Source organism: Plutella xylostella, chromosome 26 (genome assembly GCF_932276165.1).
Source record: "Plutella xylostella chromosome 26, ilPluXylo3.1, whole genome shotgun sequence".
Taxonomy (NCBI): domain Eukaryota; kingdom Metazoa; phylum Arthropoda; class Insecta; order Lepidoptera; family Plutellidae; genus Plutella; species Plutella xylostella.
In genome coordinates, this window is record NC_064006.1 from 2318625 (window position 1) to 2341204 (window position 22580).

Below are 22580 nucleotides of genomic sequence, written 5' to 3' on the forward strand. Positions count from 1 at the left end.
TCGAAATACGGGCTGGAGTAAATAATTTAAATGTAAGATGCTGACAACTAAAAATATTTTGACAAAAAAGTACCTACCTACTTATGCTTTTAAACTAAATTTTCAGCAAGTTCTAGAAAATGTGTGTTTAAAATACGTAATGATGCTGCAGTGTCGCCCCATTATGCTTGTTAGACAAATGCGAGTGCTAAAAGGCTTTCATATATTTTTGTTATCTTGTCGTAGGTACTGCACTCTAGTCATTATGTGGTCACTGGTCATCTATTTAATAGTATCATATTATTTACTGGTATGCTAAAATAAGTTATTGCATTTTTTAAATCTATTTACACTTGGACTAAACTAAATAATGTTGAGTTTACTTATTATTACTTTTTTATAAAAGCTGACGAATATTGAACTTTTTAATAATATAATAAATCCCTGCCTTGCACACTTACTTTTGCAGATCTTTGTATTATGTCTATCAAGATAAGAACAATTAAGGTATTGAATAGTTAGATAAAGCATAATATATTATATAAGGGCATTAATAAATAAAGCAACACATTAGCATATCATCCCTTTAATTTCATAATAAATAACCATTGTTAATACACACATTTCAGTTATGTCGTAATTATAAATGCGAAATTAGTTGTATTAGTAAAATCTAGAATAAATACATAAATTAGCTTTATTTACACATTGTTAACTCTAAAAGGTTGACTGGAAAAGTTTAATATTTTTTTCTCGTTAATCAGTCCTTGTTATTCGCACAGCGTTTTTTTCGTTCTGTATCCGCTGTTTAAATTTATTTTTAAATGTTTCCAGCCAAAGAGTATTTACTCCACTTTTCTCCAAACACAGCATATCCAAAAACTGTCCATTGGATTGTCATTTAGAACCGCCTCGCGTTCGAATTTCAAAAAAGACTCCTTGGAACAAAATCGATTTTCATTTGTTAATTCGTGGAAATGATTATCGTTTTTGTGAAAAGAAAAGTGGTTTAAAACTCTGACAGAGATTTCAGTTTTGTTAGTTGTTGAATCGTGGTCGGCTGCGTTTCTTCAGTTCAGCGTCCAGAGCTAGACAATTAGTCCTTTTTGATAATGGTCTGAAATTAGTTGTGTTATGTTAGTAAATAAATACAAAATAAAATAAATAGTCAATCGATAAAAAGTACATGCTCATGCATTTTAGGTGAATTTCATTATGTGTGTCTAATTTTAATAAGTAAATCTAAACCTTATAGTGTACACACATCTAAGGTAAACGAGGTGCCTAATTACCTAAAGTGATTTGTGCTTATTTTTTTTAAATACTTTTAAATCCATATTTTTAAAAGAGTGCAATTATAAAATTATAAATTAATTAGAGCGGTGGTAGCTTAATCGGGTAAGCGCTAATCCGCTTCTCACGCCAGAGATGCGGGTTCGAATCCCGGCGCTGACATGTACCAATGAGTTCTTTTCTGAATTTAAGTACAATGTATACCATCGCTCTTACGCTGAAGGAAAACATCGTGACGAAACCTGCATATCTAGATTTAGCACATCTAGATATGTGAACCCACCAACCCGCAGTGGACCAGCGTGGTGGGAAAATGGTCCAAGCTTAGGATGGCAGTTTAGACCTTGGGGATATGCACAAAGGTTCCATTCGAGAGAGCCAGGTGCAGGTACTGTTACCCCCACAGAGAATAAAATAGAATAGAAATTAACTACTTTCAGTTCAATAAATCTATACTAGTATCTTTAATATAAATTAAAACTGTTCAATGGAAAATCAGATTACAATTATTTTGTGTAAATTTTGTTCTGGAGCCCATCAAACGCTAAACGCTAAAGCGAAAGCAAGAATTATCTGGATTGTGATCAAACTATTAATTCATTCTATAAGCAAAGAGATGTCTACAAGTGATATGGAACCATTGAAATGAATTTATTTGGTAGGAGACTTTGAAATCCTATTATACCTTATTCAAATTAATATAATTAACAACATTAAGATTCTTTCAAAGAGAACTCCAAAAATTGATTGAACTTAAATATAAAACCACTATTCTGATATAATAATTTAGTTGATTTTAATTAATTTGAAGAAGTACTTATATTTAAGTGGTTAACAATTAGGTAATATAGACATACAATACTGTGCAAACAAATCTATATTGATTTTAAAGGACCAAAAATCTTTAATCTGGGCCTTTATTCCCATATTTACCGAATTTATTTATTCCATTCTATTCTACTCTAGGATTCTTAATGCCTACACCTAGCTCACTCGAATGCAACCTTTGTGCATATGACCTAAAGGTCTAAATAGCCTTGCTACCAAGCTTGGAAGTCGACACTCAGACATTATTAAAACCCGGTGCAGACATTTTGGATCTTCATTTGTTTTTTTATTGCTCTAGAATTGGCGGCAAAGTTCTATCTAACTGACACATCGAGTGCAGGGTAGCTCTAGAATTGCAATTCACTTTGCACCCAAATGGTAACTTTAATCTAAGCAGTCTGAAACATTCTGTGCATAGAAACTTTTGTCGGTGTTTAACTAACTATTCGGTGAGTAAAAGATAACACAATGTTAAATTTTATGTACTTTTTTGCTTATAAAAGAAAATCTTTTAAAATAGGTATGCATGCATGTTTTAACAATAGGATTAAAACATGCATGATTATAACCTGATTAGGTATTTTTACAAGCAATAGTAGCAATTCCACAAGTAATAAAAACCAAAACCAAAAATCCAACCACAAAACCAACCTTCACCCCAAAACCAAAAGAGGACGCGCTAGCTTACGAAATACGAACTTTCTCGGTGCATCAACGCACCGATTGTATGAAAACCTTCGTTTTTGGCAAGCTAAAGTAACCTTCTAAGCACCGACCAATCACAAAACCATAGACTTAAATATACAGGATGTTGCAAAAAGGGTATACTAAGCCGAAACCTACATGTGCAGCATGACATATCTAAGCACGAAACCGAAGTCAGAATTTCAAAATTAGCGAAAAAAAAAATACATTTTCCATAGAAACTTTGTTGATCACGTGACTTTTTTACTATGGAGAATGTTTTTTTTTCGCGAATTTTGAAATTCTGATTATCTTATTATGTCTATGAAAAAACTATACCTGGTGCGAGAACAGTTTCTTTAATCCGATGATGGTGGCCAGGAGAAGGGCGATCTTAGAGATGAGCAGGGCTTTTCCGACCAGGAGGGTGAGACCCTTGAAGGTCAATGCCCCCAGGAGACCAAACTTCATGGCTGCCATGGCAAGGATTGGTCCCATGTTCTTGTTGCGGCTTCTGCCTTCAGCTACAGCCTTAGGAGCCTTGAGGGAGAGACCTGGAGAGAGAAAGAGAGTTTTTGTTGATTAGGTTGTCTGGAAGAAATCGCTTTAAGCGACAAGACCGCCATTTGTACATATGTGTTGGATTAAGTTTTTGTAATGTTGTGATTTTTTTTGTGTACAAATTAAGAATATTTATCTTATCTTATTTATCTTATTGTCAGTATAATAATAGATAATAGTAATAGTAAAAAGATGAAGAAAAAAAAAACAACAAAACAAATAAAAAATAAATAAAAAAAGAGTATAATAATAATAAGTGCGGACATCTCACACACGGCCGTTCCAGCCCTAGCAGAGCTGTATATGGGTACCGTACGGCTGATACCTATGTCTACAGAAACATAGACAACACACTTTATAAGTAGGTATACATACTTTAACATAAAGATCCCAACATAAATATCTGTCTTTAAACAAATAACTGCCCCAGCCCGGGATCAAACCTAGAATCTTCGGCATGATAATATCTTTCAATTTATTCAAGTACAATTTGTAGCACTTTTAGTTGTTAAAGATAAAACTTAGTGATATCACTCCTCATTACATTTTCAACAGGAAAGAAATATTAAAACAACACAAAAATGAGAACACGTTTGCCGGAAATCTAATAAATAATAAATTAAGTTCAGAACAATGAAGTCCCAGGAAATTCCAAACTTCTTATTTTTTTATCCAAATCGACCGACTAGCAAAGTAACATCGTGTCGTATTACTGGAAGCATGAGTAAAGCGAAAAAGTCAATAAATTATTTATTGGTTGTTGGTTTTGTGGATGTATTCCTTACAAACTTTTAATTTTGACTTTATTCATCAATAAAATGTAGTCTGATAAACTCGTATTAGGTATAGTCATTTTTTAAAAACCTTATGTGATTAAGCATCCTTTTTCAAAAAACCACTTCTTCGGCAATAATGGACAACATTTCAAAAAACTAAAGCTGCTATAAAACGAAAACTATTTCGAGATTTAGTTCTAAAGGCCACAAAAAAAATGTTTTTGTATTTTTTGGATGTATCATTTTCGAGAAAATCATAAAATAGTAAAAAAGTGCTGATGACGTCATGCATCAGGTGCGATGCATTTTGATGATCAAAGCCTATAGATTTAAAAACAAAGTAACTGTCACTTTCATTTTTGATTGACGTTGACGTTTTATCGTGACGTTGTTGTTTATTTGGGTCATTTTCATTAATTCTGTTCTGACACTTTCTGACTATTTTTTTTATTTATTATTAAGAGATGACCTTTATATAATATGTCCCAGAGCATGCCACCGCCTACACAGCTGAAAAAATGCTTCTGCTTATTTTTTTACGTGATAAGTACCTACTTTCCATCATCAGAAATATCAAGGTCATTTGAAAATGACCCATTTGTTGGTTGGCATGTAAACAAAGTTTAAATGTCACTTGTCAGTGTCATTTATGTTTTTTTTCGAGACTCAGGCAATAGACAAAAATAAAAATTGAGCCTAATATGTGACGTCACTTCCGGTTTTAAAATAATTAACTTTAAAGTTAAAAATAACATGCAAAAATTAATGTATATACAAAATAAAAAAATACGGGTCCACTAATTTTCTATAAACTTTCCGAATAACTAATAAAAATAAAGGGTAAAAAAATGAAATGTTGTCCATTGTCCCCAAACTTGGCACTTTTAAGGAAAAAAGGTAAAGAGTAAGTATTCTTTTCAGGCTGAAATTTTGAAAGTGGTCCTCGGAGAATACAATCTAGGTAGAGCGTTTAGACCTCTCTTAAACCACTTCATACATTTATGATAAGGGCCTTAGCAAAGGGAAGGAAATACGCACATTTTTCGTGGGAATATCCCAGATGCGAATTAAGATTTTGTATACATTTTAGTCAGGGAGACTGCGAATTTCTTTTGTCGTTTACGAATATGTAAGTAAATAGGTACCATATTGTTTCCAAGATGAAAAATGAGAACTTAAGTTAGTACCTAACTAATATCCAATCTATGCCTAGGTGCAGTTGCAAACATCTAAGACCCCAGGAAAAATATTATTATTCTGTATTTAAACAAATAACTACCCCGGTTTTTATTACAACAAAACTAATATCCTCTTGTAGTTCTTTGTATTTGTTAAAGGTAAAGGAAAATACTATAAGTATTGCAATACACAGGAATTACATAGAAATGAGAAATGTTTCCGTATTTTATTTGAAACGGAACAGACATAAAATATATTATTCTTTGTAACAACATAATTATATGTTTTGCCTTGAGGACGTATCACGATATATACTCGTAATATCGGATGACAAAACAAACTCAATAATAATGTCTGCTGAACGGTTTCAATTGCTGATTTAAAGAAACAATTATTTGTGAAAGAGTAATAATAATTGAGCATACATTGAGTGTAGGGTGGTATTCATAAATACACACACACATACCTTTTACCACTTAACTGCCTTGCGGGGTAGGCACATTGTACATTGATTACCCTCTTTTCAATTTACAATTTAAAAAGTTCTGAAGTTGGCAGCTTTGTAGGTACCTTGTAGCACTTTTGTACCTTGTCAAACTAACAAACTTCCTATCATTATTTAAAGATTGACAGTTGGTTAGTTTGACTTGACATAGCACAAAAGTGTAATCGCACTGGTAGGTACCTAATAACAACATGTAAATTATATCTACGGAGGAACTCATAAAATTATCATTGTATCTATCTTTCTATAAGTATTAAATACTTACCTATAACTATTTCCAACAGGAACATAACAGGAAGTACTCGTATGATACAGATTTTGGACAGGAAGGACATTATATTAATGATCTTGGGTTTACGCAATACAACAGCAATCTTCGTTGGGTTCCGTAATTGATTACCAACGGTTTGGTTTGATTATTTAAGCTCTACATAATATTCTATTTTATTTATTTATTTATTTATTTATTTAATCCTTTATTGCACAAATATAAATTTTAGGTACTGAATAATATTCTAGGAAAGTACTGAGTATCGGAAGTAGGTTCGGAAATTTCGATAATAATAAAATCGGAATTAACATGAAGAGGGCGTAACTAAAACTATTTTAAACGAAAGTTATATATTTTTTTCATTGCCGGCGCGGCGGCTAATTAACACTTCACCTTAAGTTGATGTTTTGACAAGCCGTACTGACAAGTACCTATACACACATATTCGTAATTGTATGGACACGACCCTACAATCTGGTGGCACAGTAGTCGAGATAAATATCTTTATTTACTTACGGCACCCAACAGTGATTTCTGACCGTGTTGTATAGCCGCCCCTAATCATATGTTTTGGATTGTATCACAAGAATCGGGATAAATTGAATAGTAATTGGATTCGCTCTTGAGCATATAATATGTACTTACACAATATTTGTGTGCGTTGACAAAAGAACCCGGAATTGAGTGATTTATTACGAGATGAGATTTCCGGAAGTAAATTTATTCAACTAATTTGTAAATAGAAAAATAGATAGATAACACACACATAAATATTATAAACAGGAGATACGTATGCAAAAACATCATTATCTCATCCATCTAACAGTTGTCAAATCAAATTTTCAATACAATGTTTTTGGCGGCCATTTGGTGTCGGCATTTTTCTTTGTTAGAGATGTTAAAACGATGGTAGATGATCAGTGGTTTCATAGTTTATTTAACTCTTTTATTTATTATTGTGCCAAGGTTTTTGAATGACAAAATTCGATCCATTTATTACAGTTCTCTAACCAACAGACAAATGCAGTTGGACCTCACAACACCCAATTTTTTTCAGGGTGGTTAAAGCCATAACGTCGTATTTAAAACTTACCAACGCCAAGACTGCCGTCAGCCTCCTGCGCTCCGGAGATCACGAGATCAGCGTTGTCCATCATGCGGTACCGGAGAGACCTGGAAACCATCATCATCATTGGTATTATCATCATCATCATCGGTATCATCATCATCAATGGTATAATCATCAGTATGTATCATGACAATTAATTTTTCATTCATATCATCAATGTATTAGGAGAGCTAAATTTTTAATTTCGGCTTACTACACACCTCTTATACGTCTGTTGAGCTATTGGACACTAATCTGACTAGCTTAGTGCCAATTTCTCCAATGTCGGTTATCTAACGGACAGGGATTGATTTATAAATTAAACGTCATCTCCATATAAAATTCATGACAGATGTGTCAAAAGTTAACCGCTACTCCCTGGTTAAGCTCCCTAACCTAACCGAGAATGGATAAATTGGCACTTATCCTTTTAAAACGATGACAAAATCAAGACAATCTCTGGTGTTATCAGTTTTGTCACCGACACGCTACGCTTGCTTTACAAAATACAAAGTTTTTGAAACTTCTCTTACCGGTAGGTGTTAGGTCAATAAAAGTAAGTATTTAACGGAGCAAAGCTATAAAAAATCAAATTTCATCAAGCAAAAGCATCCCCCAGAAACCCAGTCATGGGATCCCTAATCAAAGACATATAGGGCCCGAAGAGTAGACTTGCACTCTGACCGATCCTATGCCAATTTTCGCTATGGATGTACATAATAATAGCTGACCTGGTGATGGCGAAAGCCCACAGCTTGTCGGTGATGAGCTGCTGCGCCTGGTCCTCCCGAGATAAGCCTAGCCCGGACTTCACCGGGGTGAGTTACCACCGCAAGTAAATGGATATTATAACCATTATCAATCCTCTTACCTCTAATCAGGTTTGACGCTCGTTGATCGAGATCTCGCCAGTTTAGTCCTAGCGCTGTTGCCCCTTTCTCATTAGCGCTAAGTGGTTTTTGATATCGATATGGACAATAATAACAATAAACCGATGGAGTGATATGGTGCTAGCCGACCTAGGTGAGCTTTAGGCTAGCGGTAGGATACAGCACAGGACGGGGGAAAATGGCGAGTTCTTGTATCGGAAGCCAAGACTCATTTTAGGTCGCTGCGCCAGCGGAGTAAGTAAGTAAGATAATAGCTAACCTGGTGGTGGCGAAGGACCACAGCTTGTCGGTGATGAGCTGCTGCGCCTGGTCCTCCAGAGACGAGCCGGCGCGCGCCAGGCTCTCCGACTTCACCGGGGTGTGCACCGCGACGCCGTTGCTCATACATACATACAGTCATATGCTCACGACTGTAATCCCCGAAGGGGTAGTCAGAGGTGACTTGCTTGCTCTTCGCTGTACATTTGTACTCACGTGATAGGTCGCGAGCGGTATCGCCGTTAAGTAAGTACCGCCGGGTAAGTAAGCACCCTGACTGTCAGATGTTATTAAGCTGCCCGAAGGCCTCTGATTAGGCTTAAGAACTGCTGCCAAAGCAGTAACCGGGACAGACGGCTTAACATGCCGTCCGAAGCACGGAAGCGTCCAGAAAGGAACCACTTGAAATCGGTCATCCATCAAATGGCTGACCGTGCCATGTGTTGCTTAACCTCAGTGATCAGTTACAATCACTGAAGCCAGCTCGACTATGGACGCTTCAGTTACGCCAGCTTGGATGCCATTGCTGATATGGATGATGATAATAATCATAGCTAACCTGGTGGTGGCGAAAGCCCACAGCTTGTCGGTGATGAGCTGCTGCGCCTGGTCCTCCAGAGACGAGCCGGCGCGCGCCAGGCTTTCGGACTTGACCGGGGTGTGCGCCGCCACGCCGTTGCTGAAAGTAATATAGTGTGATTGGTTAATAAAGTGGCTGTGCAGAAAAGAATTATCAAAATCGATCTAAAAATGTATGAACATACAGACATTAAAAAGAATAGTACATTCAGTCGTATTTTAAACCTCCTTCTTTTTCGAAGTCGGTTAAAAACGATGCATTTTCTCAGTTCTTTTTGTTAATTTTGGTTCGGTGGTAGTGTGTTACAAAAGTTTCGGTGCAAATATGGACAAACGATGAAAGATTGTGATTTAACAACTATGGGTAATATGGGTATTGTTTTAGACCCTTATTGTCGAAAAATAATGTTATATTTATGAAAACATAACAAACGAATAAATTCTATTTTAGATGCATGATATGCATCGATATAATATGCGGATTTACAAAAATAAGACCCAACTTGATTAACTATATTAGAAGAGTTTACTTGTATTTGAGGAATCTTAGGTATTTCTTCCTACCCCTTTAGACTTCGGGTTAAATTTTAATATCAACTGGTACCCATGGTATAAAAGGAAGCTCTATTGAATGACGTTGTTCAATTTCATTGTTCAATATAATGCAAAAACATGCGGGAAATTTTAGTTCTACAATGGTTCTATTTATAAATCGTAATAGAAAAGAGAACTTTACGCCAAAAAAGGGAAATTCATTAGAAGATTTACTGGAAAATATTTGAATATGGAAGCAGAAATAGTAACAGCTACACAATTGTTACAGTGAAATAACGTGACCCCATCCACCATTTTAATATTTTAACACGTGTGTCTTTTACTTGAAGTTTTACCAGTTTTTTTTTTAATAAGTCCCAAAAGCCTTTTAACAAGTTTTTTTTAATTGATGTTTTACCAGTAAAATGGCGAAAATTATGTCCCAAAAGAAGTCCCGTATTGCGTCATCATCATGGTCCCACACATCGTCCACTGATTGTGCAAATTGATGACTCTATTATGAACGAAAATTGCATTCATTATGTTCGTCATTTATTTTGGTTTCGGCTTCATCTGCGCTCACGGTTTTCATGTTATTAACGGTGGCTGGATCTTTATTAAGCGACTAGTCTTTTGCTACATTTTATAACTTCGGACACTATTAAAGAAAGTCACTTTGTGTTAGTGAAATAATTTAAAGAAAATGGTTCAGTATCACCTGGTTATCACAAACTAACCTGGTTGAAATTTTACGAAACTATAAAATAATGAAGCACTGGCACGAAATCTAAAAAGCAATTCTAAAGGTGCACGAAAGAAATATCTATGATGTAGGTACCTAATTACTAATCAAGTACACCTTAAATACGGCAAATATGGCAACTAATATGTAATTTTTTTGCTAAAATAACAGCCGTGATAAATAATAATTTGAATTATGTGTCTCTTTAAATTCGGGTCTGCCACATTATCATCAGCATTACCCAAATTCATATACTTTATTTGATGTTCGTGATTTGAATAATACGAATGAGTATTATTTAGTAATATAAGCGGGCCCAACGATGTTGGTATTTCTAGGGTAACCGCCCTATTACGAGTGGGTGGATAGAAAAAACAAATCGTCAAATCTATTTTTTCTCTCTAACTTCTATTATAATATACTCCAGAGTAATATTATTATATCACCGTTTAAATAAAAACAGGCGCATTGAAATACTTATACATAAATCTATAATTTATGCAGCCCCTCTTTTTCGGTCGTGTGTAGACAAATATGGACTCGGGTGTTGTGTTAGAAAATTCAGAAATGGTTAAATAAAAATACACCGTATTTATAAAAGAAACAACTACTTAACACTTTGTCTTAGTCAAGAACATTTGCAGTGGAGAAGCCCGTCTAAATAGGGACAATATAAATGCAGTCTTGTCTCAACACATTTATTAAACTCTTAACGCTAGCGTTGAAGTGCTACTAAAGCCGTTTTACTGTGCGAACTCGGAATAATGTTCTACTCTGTGTGTTATGTGCTGCTGTGTATCGTATTGGGTTCCTTTATTCACAATATTTATTACCTATACGATGTAAATGTATAAATTGAAATCATGCAAACGAAAATGTTAGCGTTTTCATTGTGTCATTCATATGCATACTACATCATTTTTCAGTCATTTATTTCAGTAAAGTAAAATACTGCTGTAACTCGAGTTGACCACTTTCCTGACAACTCTCTCAGGACAAGCAAGAGACTTGTGCCCCAGCAGTGGGGACGTGATGGGTCCCGATGATCACTGAGTTGGATGGTGGTGGTTCTCATAACGTTATTGTGTTCTCGAAACTCTGACCTCTAGGACCTAAAAAACCAGCCACACCACCTTAGGATAAGTTACAGTTTCCTATCTTTCGTCCACAATCATGACGTCATGACTGAGCTGGATGGTGGCAGTCCTCAGGACGCGGCCCACGTAGCCAACTTTTGCATCACCGCAACGCATAACCAACTCTATTGCCTTAGTCTAAGCTATACTCTCGTCCACAGTCATAACGTCATCACTGGTATGGAAAGTGGTAGTCCTGAGGACGCTATTGTTCTCTCATAGTATCGCCTCAAGACATAGCCAACTCTCCCATCTCTCACTTCACACTATGCTAAAGTTTCCTACCTCTCGTCCACAATCATGACGTCATCACTGAGCTGGATGGTGGCGGTCCTCAGCACGCGGTCCACGTAGCCGACCAGCTCGAGAGCGATGCAGGAGGAAGGCTCTCGGAGCCCGCACTTGGAGCTGAGCCCGCGCTTCAGGGACTCTTCCGTTGGTACTGTCTGGGGAGAGAAGGGTTGGGTTAGAAGTTTCTAGAATTTTCTGGAGGGAGACGGGTGGGGATTGGTTGGGATGTTCTGGAATTTTTGGAAGGGAATTGGTTAGAATATTCTGGATGCCTGGTTAACAGGGAAGACTAGTTAGTACTATCTGCAATTTTAAATAAAAGGAGGTGCGGTGCAGCGCAGTTCTATCTGAAATGTTGGAGATATGAATGAGTTTAAAGCTTTTATTATTTCATGGGAAAGTTCAAAAGTTATCTTTATTTTTGTTTTGTTTTAATAATTTCATCCGACTATTTGAAAATAAAGCATTGTTTTTACAAAGAAACACTTATTACTCGTACATTACTTTCAGATATAAGTTCTAAGAAGAAAAACTACGACGATGACGACCGAATGGCGTAGTGGTTAGTGACCCTGACTACTGAGCCGATGGTCCCGGTTCGATTCCCGGCTGGGGCAGATATTTGTTTAAACACAGATATTTGTTATCGGGTCTTGGATATGCCCGTAAAATGGCAATAGGCCCGCCCCCTATTACATTAGGACTAACATAACACTCTGGCGAAAAGTGGGTGCAGCAATGCACCTCTGCCTACCTCGCAAGGGAGTACAAGGCGTGAGTGTGTGTGTGTAAGAAAAACTACAGAATTTAATAATAGTAGCCAGACATTGAAGTTTTTAAGAATATATCGGATCAAAGCCATGAAATTAAAATTCGGCAAACGTACTATATTGGACAGCAGGTTTAAAAAAGAACCTTTTTGTTGACGAAAACAAAAGCTAGAGGGCGTTACTCTTTCAGAGCCTTTCTGTTAAATTCTTATTTTAATATAAAAGATTCTAGCCAGCCATTATTGAAGAAACTTTGTAAATTTTTGTCGCATTTTCAAGACATAAAACTATTTGCATACTGAAAAGAAAAGTTCAGTTTCATTTTATTCAGAGTGAAAACATATTTAAAACTAACTTTCGGTATCTGGACACTAGTGAAGTTAGATTATATTTTCTTAGTTAAATATACTTTATCTCCCATTAAATAACAGATGGTACTTATAATAATACCAATAGTAGCCAATCAGTTCCTGATTATTAATTAATAAATTTATAATTTTATTTGATATATTAAAATATTTAAAGCAGTTTTATAATACCTACATACATGAATGACAGTTACTGTTGATGAAGTTGAAAATACTACAGAACACAAGCTAAAACACGTGAAGCAAAAGTTTCTGAGACGTATAATCTAGTATTTGTAAATAAACCTATAAATATTGCCAAGAGCTTTCAACAATGTAAACATCTTAGCAAGTTGTGCTTTGCTTATATTTGGATCTGCAACTTTTGCTCTTGCTATAACCATCCATTATTGGACAAGTTTATAGAGCTTGGCCACTTAAAGTATCAAAACTTATAATACCTAGTAATACTGCTTGAATAGTCATTTTATTCCATCAAAAGGTTTTTAATAAGAATTCCGAGATAAATAATATAAATTATGTTACTGTTTTTTTTTTTGGAAAATTTTAATTGTGCCAAAAATACCGATTATATAAATTTAAACCACATCAACCTGAATCTAAGCTTTTTAATACTACTGATCATTCATTGCAGACATTTCCCGACGTAACTGTTTATTTGCTACTCTGTATACAGGGTGTTGCAAAAAGGGTATGCTAAGCCGAAAGGGGGTGACTCAGGGGGTCATCCTGAACAACTTTTGTTCCACGAGTTTTTAAAATTCACGAAAAAAACCCCCCTTTCTGCTTAGTATACCCTTTTTGCAACACCCTGTATAGCGTAAATGCGTGTCCGAATTTTGTATAGAAAACACGCACAGAAAACGCATCTACACTACATGCGTTCACACATACAATACACGCAACACCCTCTGTAATGCGGGGCAGTGTGAAAACGGCCTAAGTTCCAACGGAAATCTGTCAACGACAACATTTTCTAAACCTCTACTTCCCCACGTCCCCATTGCAGTTTGAAACCGAAGAAAATCCATTTACCCAGTGATCCAATTAGAATCACTTTCTTCAGAGATGACCTACAATTATAGCCTCACACGTCTAGCTAGCAATTAGTATGAAAGTCGAGGAGCTACAAGCAACAAGCGTGACCGGGCTAGTTCAAAGTCTCATAATCATAATGCAGTAAAAATAGCGACCATTTTGCTATGAATTCTTATACACGAATCGAAAGGCGAGTGGTTGAGAATTGGTGGTTCCCAAGTATCGCCTACGTACATTGTGCGCTTTGAATAGGTTTTCTCAGTTTTTAGTCTGTGACCACATTCATAATTATTCATTAGGGAAATTTAGATAATTAACTAGAAATTGGAGATATAGTGTGAAACTTTGGTGCCAGACAGGTCCAAAGCTTTGGAAAAGCAAAAATGCAGTGCTATCCACGACTCCATGACGTTGTATTAAGCGTGCCGATAACGCCTCGATTCTCGTTGTTTTAAAGAGTGACCCCCCAGGATTATATGTCCCAGAAACGATGTCTAGTTATGATTTTGATCTGATGAGGCACATGATAATTTTATCCTAAAATGCGATAAATTCGGTCTGTATTTATTTTGTAAGAAATTCATCACTGAATAAGACTGATTCATATAAATGGCACTGTCATTATGTATGAAAATTACATAATTATTTATGCATTTTTAAAATTCCCTTAGCCGAGCTCTATTGTTAGTATAAATAAACCATCCATGTAGGATAAGTCTCATTGGCCATAGAAATCCGATATTTTTGTCACAAGAAACAAAAACAAGGAAATAGATTATTAAGATGTCAATTACAACCCATTTAGTATGGACTCTATCTCTATACTATAGAAAGTATTACCTTTCCACACCAATAAATACAATACAGTACTGAGAAATCAGGTCAAAAACCTACTTATAAACAAAGTTAAGGTCAGAAACCTATATTTACCTTTTTTCTGGATTATCTCGGCTATTGAAAGAAGATTAAAGCAAAAGAATGTAAACCTTAATTACCAGATAACAGAGATGGTTTTGTTATAATAGGTTTAACGAATTATGAGGCATATTTGTTCGTATGTGTGTGGGACGATAGTTTTTGTATTATGGTACAGTCTGCAAAATAAGTAAATACCACTTACAGACATTTTAAAAATGTATTGAGGACCATTTTATCGATATAAAAAAGGAGTACGTGTTCGGTACCGACGAACACTTTAATAATTGTATGTGGGTAGGTTCTTATATTTGTATGTGGGTAGGTTCTTTTATTTTTGACAGTCTACTCAGTCGTTGGCAGCCTCTCGTCGGGTTATCTGCTCTTGTATTTCGGCGCGGTCTCGATATTCGCAATATTTGTATTTTCGGTTAAATATTACCAGCTGCTATTAGGCTTTATATTTGTGTATACGATTATAAGTGGACATGTGATTTTGTGTGTGAGAACCTCAAGATTAAAACGGATTACTCAAGCATCGGGAGGGCCCTCCACGCCGAGCTTTGGACCTTGAACCATCACGTGAGCAAAAACCTATATAATATTTATTTTATTAAATACTAGCTGTTCCCGCGCGCTTCGCTTCGCCTTAAAAAGTTTTCCCGTGGGAATTCCGGGATAAAAAGTAGCCTATGTTCTTTCCCAGGGTCTAGACCGTATGTATACCAAATTTTATTCAAATCCGTTCAGTAGTTTTGGCGTGAAAGAGTAACAGACAGACAGACAGACAGACAGACAGACACAGTTACTTTCGCATTTATAATATTAGTTAGGATATCCATCCAACAGTACGTTTAACCTTCACTCTCCTGAACTTATAGACTCTGCCTAGTAAGTGGTCGGATGGCCGTGTGTAAAAATTCCCCACAATATAATATTATTTAAACTCTTTTGTTGACCGTACAAGTCACTCACTACAGTAGTACAATGTGACGTGTGTGTCACTTAATCCACACAAGTATACAACACAACACGAGAGATAGTAGAGATGTGCCGATTAATGCATTATCACGCTTAAGTCGTAAGCTTCACTTAAATGGTAACATTGTTAAGCATATTAAGTACCTAGTAATATTATGTACCTACCTATTTTTTTTACACAACATCCTTAAAATTGAAAAATGTATTTTAAAAAACTTGTCTTTAATATTGGCTTAAAACTATATATAAGTAAGTATATTTATAACCGGAGCATATTCAAACAGAAAATGCAAATACCTACCTAATAATAATTTACACAGTCATGTCACAATTTGTAGGGAATATTACTTCACTAGATCCACGAAAGGACGCCGAGTGACGTATCTAATATACGTCCAACGCACCCTGAGCAGGCGACTGACAACTATTTTTACTATCTCTAATTAATTGTGACGACCGAATGGCGTAGTGGTTAGTGACCTGACTACTGAGCCGATGGTCCCGGGTTCGATTCCCGGCTGGGGCAGATATTTGTTTAAACACAGATATTTGTTCTCGGGTCTTGGATGTGCCCGTAAAATGGCAATAGGCCCGCCCCCTATTACATTGGGACTAACATAACACTCTGGCGAAAAGTGGGTGCAGCAATGCACCTCTGCCTACCCCGCAAGGGAGTACATTAGTACAAGGCGTGAGTGCGTGTTTTTTTTTTTATTATTATTTGTTTATTAATTATATAATAACAGTGACAGACGGTAGTGCAGCTCTAGGGTTTGTTACCGACATCATGAGAACATAAATCTTATATCCGTTTTATCCAGTAAGATCTCGAAGTAAGACAATGTACTCTATACGATCAGATGTTTTTTTTTGTTTAGCTGTTAAGCGTGTCGTACATTTTCTTTACACTTACCTACTCTATAGAAGCAGTGACAGATCGTGAGAAAATTGCTATGAGTGCTCTATTTCTCAGGATTAAGATCATTTTGGATTTATCGTTTAAATCGAAAAAGGAATTAACGGCGTAAAAATGATTGATTATCAAATTATATTCTATAGAAAGTTAATAGATTGATTGATATTGAAATAAATGCTCAAAGTGTCATGTTAAAGTGAGTTACTTACAGTCAAGTTCATTCGTGCAAAGAAACAGTTTCACTTACGAAATGCAGACTCCAAAGGGCCCCAATTTTTCAAACCTTTTAATAGGATATTTAAACAAAATATTCACGTTTTTAGTTGGTAATATTCTGATGCACCGTTAAATGTACTTAAATATTACAGAAGGCGTCATTAACTGAGTTTTTTTCTGTTTATGAGTAGGTAATTTGTTGATTTTATCAATGGAACTTTTTCAGTGTCTGTGAATGTATTATTGCATGGGGCTGAACTAGCATTCACTAATAATTAATTTATAATAAAATAATAACATGCGCAAATATCAGGTATTCATCCTTCATTGTAACGTTATCATTAATTACACAGGGTCTGATATTTCTCATTGAAGGCTCTGATTTAGGTTCAATCCTGAAACTGTCAGTCTACTTCAAGACTGAATGATTAATGATTTATACGTCAGTATGTATAAAACCGACTCGTAATTTCAGAGAAATGGGTTCTCATAGTTCAAAATACTTAATTAAGTATATACCTACAGATACATAGTGTAAAAGTGTATGTTATCTAATTTGACTAAGTCTAACTTCCGTAAAGAAACGTAATTTTACTCGCTGTATTATTTTATTGATGACCGAATGGCGTAGTGATTAGTGACCTGACTACTTAGCCGATGGTCCCGGGTTCGATTCCCGGCTGGGGCAGATATTTGTTTAAACACAGATATTTGTTCTCGGGTCTTGGATGTGCCCGTAAAATGAAAAGTGGGTGCAGCAATGCACCTCTGCCTACCCCGCAAGCGAGTACATTAGTACAAGGCGTGAGTGCTTGTTTTTTTTTTTTAATTATTTTATTGTTTACAAAGCCCCCTGTATACTTACTAAATTTCATCTCTGTTCATTTACACGAAAACTCTCAAAGCATTCATTATCTGTTTTTTAATCTCAGATACAGACCGTATGTGAAGTCCGAATAATAATAATAATATGTGGGGACATCTCATACACGGCCATCAGACCCCAAGCTAGGCAGAGCCTGTGTTATGGGTATCGGACAGCTGATATATCTACACAAATACATAGATAGATACATATTAAATATAAATATCAGCGCCCAATATCGGGAAAGCTAAGATTAACAATATACCTACAATCGTTTGTATTTACAGACTATAAACGTGGTCATAGAGTGCAAAGTTCTATCCAAGTTGCTAACTACAGTGGAACAACAAAGCTTGTGTGCACTTCTTAATGCAAACATTGTTAAAGACCGAACTTCACGCGATTAAAGCACTTATGGTTGTTTGTACACATGTCTAATTTATCTAAGAACTATTTTGTACTAGCTGTAAAACGTTAATAGTTGCTATCCCTATTTATGTACTGTTGATTGATTTTAAAACACTCTTTTATTACAGTTTTATATTTTTCGAAGTGCATCCTTTTTACGATTTTTACTCGAATAAAACAATGTTCTTTACAATGTATTCCAAGTTTTAATACTTAGTGCTTTTATAGGTTTCAAAGGGTTATGGGTTATTAAAGTAGTCCTTAGCAGAAAGGGGACCATTCTTATTCAATTTTGTTTTGGAAATTCGAGATAAATGATATTAAATATGCTCCATAGTAAAAATTCACGTAACCAACAAAGTTTCTATTGAGCTTTTTTTTTCAAGAATTTTCAAAATATCTTATAACGAAAAACCTTTTGTGTTAATATACCCTATTTGTATCATTCTGTATATGTGAGTCTACATTTAATTTATAAGCAGAAAAATACAGAAAGTACACTTTATAAAAAGATTCAAAAATATTTTCGTATTATTTTTAACACCCCTGAAACAAAATTAAATATGTACATTTGCAATTATACGCAATGTGCTTTAAAGCGGCACTAAAATCTATTAATACATCCGGAACTGCAACCAGCTAAGCACTAAACTATGTATGCTAACATCATAAATAGCAGTTAAAATAGTTCTCAAGACGTATAATCATTTGAACCAATGAATAATTGAGAATACGTACAGTTATGCTCATGTTTGTAAGAAAAATCTATTATTATCTAGTCCATGGTAGCTCAACAGTAACGCTTCCTGATTGGCTGCCGAGATTTCCCGTAAGAATTCGATACTTGAAATTTTTCATCTCATTCTTTGGGAATTAACGGTTATTCAGCCGTTCCTTTGATCTTCTAAGTAACTGTAAAAAAAATGTTAGCGTAGAGCTGTCCGATTTTATTATTGCTCTATAATTTATTGACAGGTAATAAAATAAATCTATCGACGTCTTTTAAAATACTTTTCAAGGTGCTATATTTTGTAATATCAAGGATTTTTATCACCCTGCGGTAATAATAAGATGTTACGTTAAGTTATTGTATAAAATCATTGGTTCTGTATACGTTGCCTTGTCATAATCAATATAAAATATGTATTTGGGATTTTACAAGCAAGCTCAATGCTTACTATCGTAGTATGACCATTGCGACTAATTAATTAAGACGAAATGGACTGTATCAGTTTCCTCATTACAAACAAATTCACCAGAACCACGATCGATGGCATCTAGACATGAAACTATGTGAATATACAATACAACTGTAAAGTCCTGAAAACAGAAGTGGATCCTAACTAATTATTCATAACCGTATTATACTTATTTAAAAACAAATTCGTTTATTCTATTATCAATCAGTATTTCATTTTTAAAATAGTTAAGTTTATGAATAAATGTAAGTAAATAACTGAACATGTCCAAAAAACTTTGTAAAATCGCACTATTTATGGTCATGACATTATAGTTGGAGTTTTTGTCCACCTTCCTGATCTAATCTTTAAGGCATTCCTCCACCCAGAGGTTGCCTGAAAGATATTACTTTTTTTTTTTTGAGCGGTGGTAGCTCAGTCGGGTAAGCGCCCGCTTCTCACGCCAGAGATGCGGGTTCGAATCCCGGCGCTGACATGTACCAATGAGTTCTTTTCTGAATTTAAGTACAATGTATACCATCGCTCTTACGGTGAAGGAAAACATCGTGAGGAAACCTGCATATCTAGATTTAGCACATCTAGATATGTGAACCCACCAACCCGCAGTGGACCAGCGTGGTGGGCAATGGTCCAAGCTTAGGAAGGCAGTTTAGACCTTGGGGATATGCACAAAGGTTCCATTCGAGAGAGCCAGGTGCAGGTACTGACACCCCCACAGAGAATAGAATAGAATAGATATTACTTTTGGCGATAAGGTCGTCTAATCGCATATGAGTAATATTCACTGTATAAAAGTGATAATGTTCGGTTAAATCAATAATTCAACAAATATGTATTCTATTCGATACAGGGTGTAACAAAAGTGATATATAAAACCGGAAGGAGATTACTTATGAGATGTTCATATATTGTTCTTAGTTATCGGATAACTGTCTTTGAGATTTATATCGACACAGGGGGTCACTCTATACGACGGAAAACTAAGTTTCGGAGCGCTGCTGCGCGAGCCACGACTCTATCTCGTTGTATTAAACATGCTGATTGCACGACAGCTCTCGTTCGTTCGTTTTTCGTCAGTGTAGAGTAACCCCATAGTAACGAGTGCAACGGAGTATTTGAACCTTGCGTTACTACTGCAATCTGTATCGTCTAATTATGTGCTAGAAAATAACGGTATATTTATCATTATATTACTGGTTGGTGGCCTTGTAAACATACCAATTATTTAAACAGCTTAAGCGAAAGAGGTGTATCAGAATCGTGCCCAGTGGAAATCTGTAATCACTGCCTACCCCTCTGGGAGACAGGCGTGAGCGTGTATGTATGTATGCATGTATGTTATTTAAACATTTTTTTATGATTTAATAGTGGCTGTTGTAAGGAAATACTTTAAATACTAAAGATAAATTCCTTAGATACTAACTTCCAGTTTCAATAACTCTATCTACCGATGACTGGAAGCTACTTTCATACGATTTTGACAGGTTGTAACTTTTGATGTGTCCAAATAGTTATTAACTGTTACTGTATAAGTATTATGATATAAAACACATATCATTAAATTCATAAATATTCTTATGCAGCATGTGTAGAGTTCAAGAGCAATTAGAATAAGTTGAAGTGATGATCAAATTTATAAAAAATTACCAAAGTATGCCAATTATACTCTAATCACTAACTAACTGTAGGTAACCGATTGTTTACTACAATATTTGTACAACTTCCTCATTTATTATTTTGGTATTTGTCCACCCAAAGGTCGTCTGTAAAAGATCGCTTTTAGCGATAAGGTCGCCTTTCAAGTAATCAATACAGTATCATTCTATTCTGTTCTATTCTAAGCATTTCCCTCTTTGATCATAAATATCCTTCCACCCTAAGGTTGTCTTGAAAAAATCGCTTCAAGCGATAAGGCCTCCATTTTTGTACATATGTGTTAGTATTTAAGTTATGTAAGTTTATTTCATGTATGTGTGCAAATAAAGAATATTCTATGTATCTATATATCTATTTCAAAACTCACTTCATTTTCGAGGTCACTGCTGTAGGCAGCTCCAAACAGGAAAAGCGAAACCAACAATACGGTTCTCATTTTGAAATTAGAATGTCCCTTTTTCACTTCACTAAAATCGCACAGCCGGCGAACACCTTATTTTTCTTCTAATTGATCGATTCACAAAAGAATCGATGCGATTCTGAATGCGACTATGACGCAAATGCATGAGTGTGACAGAGAAAACAGTTTTATATCTCGATGCATGAGTGCATGCGAGTAGGGATGCGTTCGACTAATAAATAATTCTCTTTCGTTAAAATTAATACTTTTTGCATAGCATTAATGTGCGTGCTGGCCACTTTTGTTTTTTGTTTGGCGCTGAAAAAAAATATGATTTGATCTGACGTAAGGATGAATATCTGCACGACATTTTGAGATAATTTTATAATAATGTTACCCAACAATGCCACTCTCGATTTTAACGTGACATAATTTTGCTGAAAGTTATTTTCTTAATTAGGTAAGCATTCGAAATAGCGACAAGTAAAAACCAATGTATTTTGAATATTAAAAAAATATATATATATATTTTATTTGAACTAAAAATTTAAATTTAGTCGTAAATTAATTTAAAAATAAATGTTCGTGTACTTATCGTTTTTTTTGGAGGAAATTTAAACATTTTGCTGAAAATAAGTTTACGCCAGCAAACTTGACAAAAGTTCTAAATTAGCGAAACCAAATCATTAAAACTTAGCAAAGTTCGAATAAAAACTTTTCAGCTTAAATTTCAGACTGTAATTATTTTTTTAAGTTTAATCTTGTATTGTTAACTAGGTGATACTTAACACTATTTCGACTTTAGATAAAAAAATATACCTACTTACTTTATTACTCCTTATTTTCCTTTTTCCTACTCCTTATAGTTACTAGTTTCCTCTAGGGTTGTATATTAAAACAAAGGATAAGCACAAAAATTTTGGAACTAGGTGATACTTAACACTATTTCGACTTTAGATAAAAAAATATACCTACTTACTTTATTACTCCTTATTTTCCTTTTTCCTACTCCTTATAGTTACTATATTCCTCTAGGGTTGTATATTAAAACAAAGGATAAGCACTAAAATTTTGGAAAGTATCATAATCATAAACAAGTGCCATTAATACTGTCTCGATAATAATACTAAACCTAGTTAGCACATCCAGACAAAAGCTATTGTTTCCAACACCGGTGTGTAATAAAATAATAATAAAATACAACAATGTTCAATATAAAACTAGGTATAATTCC

At 35.1% G+C, this 22580-nt stretch overlaps 1 protein-coding gene across 2 annotated transcripts; it reads right to left on the reverse strand.

The window, feature by feature from the left end:
• Positions 1 to 549: 549 nt before the first annotated feature.
• LOC105385713 lies at positions 550 to 21494 on the reverse strand. Of its 2 annotated transcripts, none has more exons than XM_048630647.1 (6): positions 21314 to 21494; positions 11609 to 11769; positions 8334 to 8453; positions 7170 to 7249; positions 3124 to 3338; positions 550 to 1096 (listed from the first exon to the last, which is right to left on the reverse strand). In XM_048630647.1, the coding sequence occupies exons 1-6, from the start codon at positions 21380 to 21382 to the stop codon at positions 1076 to 1078; spliced, it is 666 nt and encodes a 221-aa protein (XP_048486604.1). In that variant the 5' UTR covers positions 21383 to 21494; the 3' UTR covers positions 550 to 1075. The 2 variants fall into 2 exon arrangements, with proteins under 2 accessions (XP_048486604.1, XP_048486603.1); XM_048630646.1 differs by lacking the exon at positions 8334 to 8453 and adding an exon at positions 8892 to 9011.
• Positions 21495 to 22580: the final 1086 nt, after the last annotated feature.